This window comes from Borostomias antarcticus (assembly GCF_949987555.1).
Source record: "Borostomias antarcticus genome assembly, chromosome: 2".
NCBI lineage: Eukaryota > Metazoa > Chordata > Actinopteri > Stomiiformes > Stomiidae > Borostomias > Borostomias antarcticus.
This window is the reverse complement of record NC_140235.1, coordinates 34669957-34681068: the sequence shown is the minus strand read 5'-3', so window position 1 is coordinate 34681068 and position 11112 is coordinate 34669957. Positions and strand designations below refer to the sequence as shown.

The window sequence follows — 11112 nt, the reverse complement described above, 5'->3', positions numbered from 1 at the left end:
AGGCACTCTGGGTTTACCAGACTAGGCGCGCTACAAATTGAAAGTCGTTTGAGTCCGTTACTTTCCTGGGAGTTGCTCTCATCCGTTGATCTTGACTGGTCTTCAGCACAGAGGTGCCACTCTTGCCCACACGTCTGCCAACGGAGAAGGAGGTACAGTCTGTACAGTAGGCTGTGTGCTTTGTACATATCAATACACCTTCCCCTATGCTGCGCTATGGCACTAAATCCATCAATCTGCTGTATCCATCATTAACACTATAGCTAGTAACACCACTAGGCCTATCTATCTATCTATCTATCTATCTATCTATATATACTCTATCGATCTACTCTATCCATCCACCCATCCATCTATCTATAAGTGTCTCTTCCTCTGCTGGTCAGCACACCTAGAGAGGTGAGCAGCAGGGCAGGGTCTGGTCAGTAGACCTAGAGAGGTGTGAGCAGCAGGGCAGGGTCTGGTCAGTAGACCTAGAGAGGTGTAAGCAGCAGGGCAGGGTCTGGTCAGCAGACCTAGAGAGGTGAACAGCAGGGTCTGGTCAGTACACCTAGAGAGGTGTGAGCAGCAGGGCAGGGTCTACCTTGTTCTTGGAGGGTCCGTAGGCCTGCATGATGTCCAGGGAGGAGATGAAGTGGATGGTAAGGATGGAACTACCCACCCTGCCCCCCCCTCTCTCTCTCTCTCTCACACACACACACACACACAGGCTCAGACAGCTCCAGCTTCAGCACACGCCTCCAGCCCTCCACTGCTCCAAGACACACCGATATCTCAGACAAGTTTATTTATTTATTTATATTAATATATTTTCTCAAATGTGTGTGTGTGGGCGGGGGATACTTTTATTCCACAAGTCTGTATTTCTAATAGCTCTGTGGATGCATTATTTAAAAACATATTCTATATTAGTCTACATGAAAATATTCTCCTTGAAGTTTACAAAATAAGCACTGCCACGGGGCAAAATATTACAACACTGGCACTGCGATGCCATCCGTCCACAATCTGCCGTACAATCGTGCGGGTCTCTGGTCTCTACCTGGGTGCGGTCTCTACCTCTACCGTGGATAAACATTCAACTTTATTATTATTTTTCATTAAGAGGAAACTGAACCTGACAAAATCTAACTCGCTGACGTATAGATCATGTGACCTATAATAACACGACTGTCACCCGTGAGCTGTCACTTGGATTTTCAGGCGAAACCCCGCAGCGTCTAGCAGTTGTACAAACTATTCTATTTCATTGCAATTTATCATGTGATATTCAGTTTAGGGATGTTTCACACGCAAGCAGCAATAATTATACAATGTGGCCAGCCGCCGCTTGGAAACAAGTCGAAGGTGCGCTAGCCAGACAGCTAGTGACTAGCAAGGCAACGTAGTGCTAGCTAGTTTAGCCACGCACCGATTTCATCCGGCACCACACTAGTCTAGGAGGAGAGAGACTGGGGCGGAATGAATCGGTTGTTGATCAGACTAGTTAAACCAGGAAGATAGCTATTCGCAATCTACAGCCAGCATCAAAGCAATACACAGCAAACGAAGTGCAAGTGACGTTAAGGTAAGTCCATCTAATTAGGTGCATCCCATTCAGTTCTGTCCAGATGAATGTATTAAATGGCTAACGTTAGGCTAACAGTTAGCAGTGATAGCTAGCTAAATTATCAACTAAGTAACGTTTATCCTTGGGAAGACAGACTTCGATACTGTATGTACGTTATATCTATGCTAACTACATGTAGTACAGTGTATGGTTAGCCTATCAGGCATTAAGCAAGGAAGGACATTTGCCAGACGGGTTGTGCACAGATTTCAGCCTTCGTCCAGCTGTTTTCCAGTTATTTTACTTTACTTTTTCAGTGATTTATTATCCTGTTATAGCTATTATCCTAGACCCACTATGCAGGTTTCAAACATAAGCTATAGGGCCAGATAAAGAACAATTAGACAAATGGAACTGGTCATGGGTCATACATTATATATTCACAGTACACTAGCCAACATTAAGTCAACATGGCTCCAAAGTAGATTTGTGTAAGCCTGTGTTCAAGACATCCTTCAAAGAGCCACCTCTCCATTCAAGCCTCTCCCTCTGTCCTCTCGCTCTCTCCCTCAGCACGGCATCCATGTCTCTCCTATGACGGTTACTGTCAGCTAGAGAGATGTACCCCCCCTCCAGAAAGGACTTCATCTCTCTGACCCTCAGTGACCAGCACAGCCGAAGCTACAACAACGCCAAGCACCGGCGACAGTCCTGCTGGAGGGTGTGTCTCTGCCCGGCGATTACCGTCAGGCTAAACGTCTCTCTATAGCCAACCATAGCCAGCAGTGTTTGGGTGGAAGTTTCTCTATTGAAGGGGTTGCATTCTTAAAGGAAAAGGCACATTGGCCTCCTTTAACAATGGGTGTCCTTCTCCATTGCAGCATTGAGTTACCCTGTTATACCTGCACAACCAGTATTATTGTGCAGGTGTGACCGTGCACTGAGTGCAGGTGACCAGTCTTGATGCGCAGGTCAGGTCAATATTAATATCTCCTCCTCAGCAAAAAAATACAGAAAATTGGACTGAAACATCATCCAATGGTCTCAGGAGAAGGGGCGTCTCTTGGTGATGTCATGTTTTGACGATGGCGGTCTGATATTGCCCAGACAAGTGTTTGGGTCACAGCACAGGTGCTAATTAGGTAGCCTAGTTATGTCTCTAGCAGTTGGTGTTATTTCCCATGAGAAGCCCTCCTCTCCTCTCCTCTCCTCTCCTCTCCTCTCCTCTCCTCTCCTCTCCTCTCCTCTCCTCTCCTCTCCTCTCCTCTCCTCTCCTCTCCTCTCCTCTCTCTCTCTCTCTCTCTCTCAAATTCAAATGAGCTTTATTGGCACGATAGGGGAAAAGAACCCACATTGCCAAAGCAGTACATAAAATCAACATTCAAAAAATCAACATTCATATTATGTATCAATAAATAAATAAAAAGTGAGTGTGGGGGTGTGTTATCTCCGACAGTGAAGGGTCTGTTGTTGCTGCTCTCTCTCTCTCTCTCTCTCTCTCTCTTTCTCTGCTACACCCTGGATTGTTTGTTGTGATATTGAGTGGTCAGTGGAACGTGTGTGTTAACTGTACTCTCCATCCGCCCGGATACAGAAATGGAAGCAGCTGTCTCGGCTTCAGCGCAGTCTCGTCCTGTTCCTGCTGGGTCTGCTGCTGCTCTGTGGACTGCTCTCCTACCCCAGCCTCTCACAGCACTGGAGTAAGAACACCCCTCCCCCCTCCCTGATTGGCCAGAGGATAGGCCCGCATGGTCACATGGATGGGTGGCATTGGGCGATGTTGATCAGGCGAATGCCGTTTATTGTTTTAGCGTGTGTATTGATGTGCGCGGCTGTGTGTTTGTGCAGGCGCGTCAGACAGGGATGCCTGGGTCGAGCTGGATGACCGAGAGCTGAGGCTTCCTCCAGGGGTCAACCCCGTGGTTGGCCCAGCGGTAGGCCCCGAGGCCGGTCCAGTGGGCCCGGGTGGAGGCCTTGGGCCCGGCCCGATAGGCCCAGCTGCAGGCCCAGCAGTTGTTCTGGAGGTCGGTCCAACGTTGGGTCCAGCTGTGGCTCCAGGCCTCATCCCAGAGGTCATCCCAGAGCCCCAGAGACCAAAGGTCCCTTTTCTACCCAAACCCCTCGCCAAGGTGAGCACCAGCCATTTTACTACATCAGACTCATCCACTAAGACGAGGGATATTTTGAATGAAACATAAATGGCTGTTTATACAATAATGATAACTGTTATTATTATTATTATTATTATTATTATTACACAGTTATCATTACTGTATAAACGGCCATTTATGTTTAATATAACTAGAACTATACTATACTATATGATAACTGTGTGGTCTACTGTCATTTTGTGCAGAAGAGATCCTTCCCAAACAAAAGAGGACCCCCTAGCCTGCAGAAGATCGGGAACATGTCCGACTCGCTGGTGAAGGAAAAGCCAACAGAGAAAACCGAGGAGGGAGAGGAGGGAAAGAAACAGCTCGCCAGGTAAACCTCCGCAGTAAACCTCTTGAGCATGTCTAATATAGATATTTGCTTCTAGATATAGCATACACAGCTGGGAGGCCCAGTGATCTCTGGGGGTTTGTTTTTCTATGATGTGTTCTGTGTTTCGTGCGTCTAGCTGGCGAGGGGCCATGATCGAAGCAGACCAGGCCACTGAAGCCCCGCCCTCTGCCAGAGCAGCCGCCCCCCCCGCGCCGGCCAATCACGAGGAGGCAGCCCCGCTGGACCCAGGTGGGCTGCGTCTCGCATTCTCACACCCTCATTCGCTGAACGAGTATAAAGTATCCTTTGCTGTGTTTGATGTGTGTTATTGACGTGTTGCCGGTGTGCGTATGCGCGCGCGCGTGTGTGTGTGTGTGTGTGTGTGTGTGTGTGTGTGTGTGTGCGCGCGCGCGTGTAGTTTCAGCGGGCCCTGTGGATAGGCTGGAGTCTGTGCGAGAGGCCTTCAGACATGCCTGGAAGGGCTATAAGGAGTTTGCATGGGGTCATGATGAGCTGAAGCCCATCACCAAGACCTTCGGGGAGTGGTTCGGCCTGGGCCTGACCATCATCGATGCCCTGGACACCATGTGGATCCTGGGACTGGAAGAAGGTACAGTAGTGGTCAGTCACCCTGGGGCTTCTCTGCGACCGGTCCGCTTTGGAGGGTCTTATTGTACGCGGTCCAAGGAGCTGGATTATACCTCTGGGTCTCTCTCCGATTCTCTCTCTCGTACAATAATGTAATTTATTGCTCCATAAATGTTCTTAGCCGTTAGACAAACATACTCCAGGATCTTGCTCGATCGTCTCATTGAGAGGGGTCAGGGAAGAATTTTTACAGCTCACTTTTCTGGCCCCCGGGTGATACTGTTTTTTTGCTTCGCTCTGGAATATGTAGGGGTGGGACCTATGTCCACCTCCCTTGTTCTCTGTAAAGCGCACTGTGTTGCCTCTGTGTATGAAATGCGCTATACAAATAAAGCTTTGATTGATTGATTGATCGTGCAGAGTTTGAGGAGGCCAGGAGCTGGGTGGACACAGAGCTGTCCTTCTCCAAGGACGTGGACGTGAACCTGTTTGAGAGCACCATCCGAATTCTTGGGGGTCTGCTTGCGACCTACCACCTGACAGGAGATCAGATGTTCCTGGACAAGGCTGTGAGTCACCAACAGACCTCACCCCCACCCAGCTGCTACAGCTTACCCTGGTCCTCACCCTTCGTTGGGGAGGGGAGGGGGGCTGCCCTTCCAGCCCAGAGACCAGCCCGATGATTACAGAAAACTGAAGAGCTTATATGAGATAAATTCATCTAAATGGGATAGTGAGGTCGACGTTGTTAATTTGTTCCTTTCTCTTCTCCTCTCTTCTCTCTTCTTCTCTTCTCTCTTCTCCTCTCTCCTCCTCTCCTTCTCTTCTCTTCTCTTCTCTCCTCTCCTCTCCTCCTCTCTTCTCCTCTCTTCTCTTCTCTACTCTCTTCTCCTTTCTTCTCTTCTCTTCTCTTCTAGAAAGATATTGGGTCCAGATTGATGCCGGCCTTCAAAACCCCCTCCAAGATCCCGTTCTCAGACGTGAACATCGGGAAGGGCACGGCCCACCCCCCGCGCTGGACATCCGACAGCACGGTGGCCGAGGTCACCAGCGTCCAGCTGGAGTTCAGGGAGCTCAGCCGCCTCACCCAAGACCCGCAGTACCAGGTCAGCCCAGGGGGAGGCGCTGTAAAGCTCACCTCTCATTGGCCAGATGTGCTCTGCTGGGTCAGAATAGAATATTAAGTGGTTCTTGCTCATTATGGCGTTGGTTATTATGTGAGAGGGGTACGATTGTTAATCAGTTGTAGTTCAGGGCCAAAAGGCTGTAAATAGTCCGAAATATCCTTTCACATCAGGTGCACATCAGGTTATGTTTTAAAGATTATAGTGAATGAGAATTAGGGATGCACGATATATCGGCAATGATATCGGTATCGGCCGATGTTAGTCATTTTTTAATATATCGGTATCGGTCCGATGTGCAAAACAGGGCCGATGTGAACAACTGATCATTATTTCTGTCTAGATGCTGTTGTGTGTGTTGTTTTTGAGAGGAAACAATGTAGTAAATCTATGATTTATCTGCTTTTCCAAATGTTTTGGAAATGGAGACAGTGTTTCCATGTGTTTTGCAGTATGTATAACATTTCATTATCATAGAAACGTGTTTTGATACAGATCATATCGACATCGGTGAATATCGGTTATCGGCCATAATAGCAAAGTTAATATCTGTTATCGGTATCGGGCAAAATGTTCATATCGGTGCATCCCTAATGAGAATAGTGTTACAGGCACCGGTTAGTGAGCTCTGAGCAGTGCTGTGAACTGAGTGACCCGCCTGTCGTCCTGACCCGCCTGTCGCCCTGACCCGCCTGTCGTCCTGACCGTGTCCAGGAGGTGGTGAACGAGGTGATGAGGCTCGTCCACAAGCTGCCGGGGAAGCACGACGGCCTGGTGCCCATGTTCATCAACACCAACAGCGGGCAGTTCACCCATAAGGGCGTGTACACGCTGGGCGCGCGGGCGGACAGCTACTACGAGTACCTGCTCAAACAGTGGATCCAGGGAGGCAAGACGGAGGACGAGTGAGTCAGGAGTCACGCTTGTGTCCCATAAGTGTGTTAATTGTTGTGTTGAGTCACGGACATTTCCAATAAGTGTGTTAGGCCTAATTGTAAATGTTGAGTCACGGTCATTTCCAATAAGTATGTTAATTGTTGTGTTGAGTCACGGTCATTTCCAATAAGTGTGTTAGGCCTAATTGTAAATGTTGAGTCACGGTCGTTTCCAATAAGTGTGTTAATTGTTGTAAATGTCGAGTCACGGTCGTTTCCAATAAGTGTGTTAATTGTTGTAAATGGAAAAAGCGACTGTGGGCTCAGAACCAGATTTTATTTTGCCAGGTACTGTGATACTGTTCTAGGAATTAGTTCTGGTCAGTTGGTGCATAACACTGATGGATAGACAACAATAGACAGGGTGCAGAACTATACAAGTGCACATCGAAATATATTATTACCAGAGCAAAGACTTTTCAGGTTTGAATTGAATTTGAATTGATCTGATGTGTGCGGTCCAGAGCAAAGACATGCAGATTGTAATTGAATCTGAATTGATTTGAATTGATGTACACGTGTGTGTGTGTGTGTGTGTGTGTGTGTGTGTGTGTGTGTGTGTGTTTGCGGTCAGTCTGTTGGAGGACTACCTCAATGCGGTGGAAGGGGTCAAGAAGCACCTCCTGAGACAGACGGGTCCCAGCGGGCTGACCTTCGTGGGAGAGCTGTCCCACAACCGCTTCAACCCCAAAATGGTGAGACACACACACACACAAACAGCCTTGGCCATGCAGGAAATATACAACACTACACAACAAAACGTATAAAATTCACTCTCCAATTTGTCTCTCTTTCCTCAATTCTCCATCCCTTCCTTACTCCCTCCCTCCATCTCTCTCTCTCTCCCTCCCTCTCTCTCTCTCCCTCTCTCTCTCCCTCTCTCCCTTTCTCTCTCTCTCCCTCCCTCCCTCCCTCTCTCTCTCCCTCCCTGCCAGGACCACCTGGTGTGCTTTCTGCCCGGCACCCTGGCTCTGGGCGCCCACAACGGTCTTCCGGCGGACCACATGGAGCTGGCGGTCCAGCTAATGGGGACGTGCCGCCAGATGTACGTCCAGATGGAGACCGGCCTGAGCCCCGAGATCGCCCACTTCAACCTGCAGCCGGGCCAGGGCCGCGACGTCGACGTCAAGGTGAGGACCACGGCGCCGTAGACATCCCATTCAGCTGACATCCCATTCAGCAGACATATCATTCACATCCCATTCAGCTGACATCCCATTCAGCTGACATCCCATTCAGCAGACATATCATTCACATCCCATTCAGCTGACATCCCATTCAGCAGACATATCATTCACATCCCATTCAGCTGACATTCCATTCAGCAGACATCCCATTCAGCAGACATCCCATTCAGCAGACATCCCATTCAGCAAACGTCCCATTCAGCAAACGTCCCATTCAGCAGACGTCCTATTCAGCAGACGTCCCATTCAGCAAACTTCCCATTCAGCAAACTTCCCATTCAGCAGACATCCCATTCAGCAGACATCCCATTCAGCAGACGTCCCATTCAGCAGACGTCCCATTCAGCAGACATCCCATTCAGAAGACGTCCCATTCAGAAGACGTCCAATTCAACAGACGTCCCATTCAGCAGACGTCCCATTCAGCAGACGTCCTATTCAGCAGACTTCCTTTTCAGCAGACGTCCCATTCAGCAAACGTCACATTCAGCAGATGTCCCATTCAGCAGACGTCCCATTCAGCAGACGTCCCATTCAGAAAACATCCCATTCAGCAGCCATTCCATTCAGCAGACCTCCCATTCAGCAGACCTCCCATTCAGTAGACATCCCATTCAGTAGACATCCCATTCAGTAGACATCCCATTCAGCAGACATCCCATTCAGTAAACATCCCATTCAGCAAACATCCCATTCAGCAGACATCCCATTCAGCAAACATCCCATTCAGCAGTCATCCCATTCAGCAAACATCCCATTCAGCAAACATCCCATTCAGAAACATCCCAATCAGAAAACATCCCAATCAGCAGACATCCCATTCAGCAAACATCCCATTCAACAGACATCCCATTCAGCAGACAGCCCGGCCCAGAGTGACTCACCGTGTGGGGGCTGCTGTGGCTCAGGAGGTAGAGCAGGTCTTCCAGTGATCGTAGGTTCGACGGTTCGAATCCCGGCTCCTCCTGTCCACATGTCGAAGTGTCCTTGGGCAAGACACTGAACCCCAGGTTGCTCCCAATGAGCAGGCTAGCACCTTGCACGGCAGCTGCCGCCATTGGTGTGTGAATGTGTGTGTGTGAATGAGTCCATTGTAAAGTGCTCTGGTTAAAAGCGCTATAAATTGTAAGTGCAGTCCATTTACCATCTACCATGAGGAAGTACATGTCAGCATGCACAAAGGGCTCAGTTCCAGGGGGACCCTACTGTAGTGCTGTAAATGTCGTGCCGATGCAGAAGGAATAAAATTGATGAAGATGTCTCTGTCGCCCAGATGGTGTTACGCCGTACTAAACCCCCGACACACCGGGCCGATAACCGGCCGCCGTGAACGTCCCTGAGCGTCGCGCGCGTTGGCGTCGGTGCGGTGTGTCCCGCGCCGTCGGCTACGTCAGTAGATTTCCGTGACGAGTCGGGATAACCGAGCGTATCGAAACAGCCTCGGAGAGAACGGGCCCATCAGGAAAAGCGATATCACTGATTGGCTGTTACAGAAGTTAGGGGGCCTATTACTCCTAGTATTGAAACACATTATACTGTAGTAGACTCCTTAAAATAACAGAACTATATATAACATGTAGGCTATAGTAACAACTCATATATACTAGGGGCCGGAATTAACCTTATACGTTCGGCTACAGATAACGGATTCAGAGATCGCCTGTGATAAAGACAAATAAATTCCACTCTCTTATCTTACTCTTAATCAGACTAGATTTATCTTCATATCTCTTAGTTAGTTAGGTTGCTTGGTCAGTACAGTCAGAGGGCCGGTGAGCGGTCTTGCTGTAAACATCATTGTCAACAGTCATGTTGGCGAGTTTTCTCAGGTTTTGAGCCACTTCAGCTGCTTTCCTGTTGTTGTTCTTGGGCATTAATATCGCTGTCAACTGCAACGGCAACAAACGAAAGCCGACATCGGGGTAAATGTTTGCATGTGCTGTACTATGAAGTGTTTGGGTTTCAATCGGTCAGGAGTAACGTCCACTCTGCCTCCCCTAGCCTGCAGACAGACACAACCTGCTGCGTCCAGAGACTGTGGAGAGTCTGTTCTACCTGTACCGGTTCACCCTGGACACCAAGTACAGAGACTGGGGCTGGGACATCCTCCAGAGCTTCAACAAGTACACCAGGGTCAGTCACACACACACTGTTTTTTTTTAGTTCAGTAGTTTATTTCAAACCATGCAATGTGCAGATATCCACAAGACAAAACACAACACACAAAACAATACAATACACAACAATATACAACACACACTCTCCACATAATGGTTTGAAAGGGAGATGGAAGAAGCTAAGCTTATACATTTCCATCCCCCACACACATTTACACAAAACATTTCAACAAACTTTACAACAAACATTACAACAGCATTGCTCTAAGACAGACCAACTGTACTAAGACAGACCAACTGTACTAAGACAGACCAACTGTACTAAGACAGACCAAGACCATGTATAGTACAAAGAAGAGCATTGCTTCCATGTTCATATTCAGAGACTGAGGCTCTCTGATAACATCACTATCTAAAATACTCATACTAGATGAAGATGCCATCGTATAACCGATGATCCAAAGTGTTGTCGTCTGTCACGCTCTCATAGAGGCCGTGTGCTCTCCTCCTCCAGGTTCCCAGTGGGGGATACACCTCCATCAACAACGTGCGTGACCCCGTGAACCCGGGTCCCAGGGACAAGATGGAGAGCTTCTTCCTGGGAGAGACACTCAAGTACTTCTACCTGCTCTTCTCGGACGACACAGAGCTGCTTAGCCTCGATAAGTTCGTGTTCAACACCGAGGCCCACCCACTACCCATATGGCCCTCCGCCCCCTGACAGGAAGTGACATCATAGATAGAGGAAGTACCTCTGCAACATCAGAGAGAGACCAGATTCCGTCTGGGGATTTGATGCCAATCAACTACCCTCAACTACCCTCTTGGGATTCACCATTGCTGTGTTTTCATTTTAAGCAGATCAACTCAAACTTTATTTAATAGGGCATTTCATACACAGAGACTGTTTTTTTATTTATTTTTGTTTTATTTTTTTTAAAGTTTCATGGCTAGGCTTGAGTCAGACCAGGCCGTGTGACTAGTCTACAAATCAGAAGGACTAGTTATTTAGGATGGTGACTGTTTGCCGATCGGTCAGGTGGCCTAGTTGGCTAGAGCTGCCTGTCTTTGTGGGGCAGTCACCAACACGTAGAATGTATTTCTGTTTGGGGTTTGTTCAGGGAT

General features: G+C 48.4%; 1 protein-coding gene across 1 annotated transcript; it reads left to right on the top strand.

The window, feature by feature from the left end:
- Positions 1 to 2168: 2168 nt before the first annotated feature.
- Positions 2169 to 10708, top strand: man1b1a (mannosidase, alpha, class 1B, member 1a; the record flags this gene model as incomplete). Its single annotated transcript, XM_084454767.1, has 13 exons — positions 2169 to 2270; positions 3144 to 3249; positions 3398 to 3678; positions 3906 to 4036; positions 4173 to 4285; positions 4455 to 4646; positions 5045 to 5193; positions 5542 to 5730; positions 6463 to 6653; positions 7258 to 7378; positions 7619 to 7813; positions 9872 to 10003; positions 10502 to 10708. The coding sequence occupies 13 exons, from the start codon at positions 2169 to 2171 to the stop codon at positions 10706 to 10708; spliced, it is 2109 nt and encodes a 702-aa protein (XP_084310893.1).
- Positions 10709 to 11112: the final 404 nt, after the last annotated feature.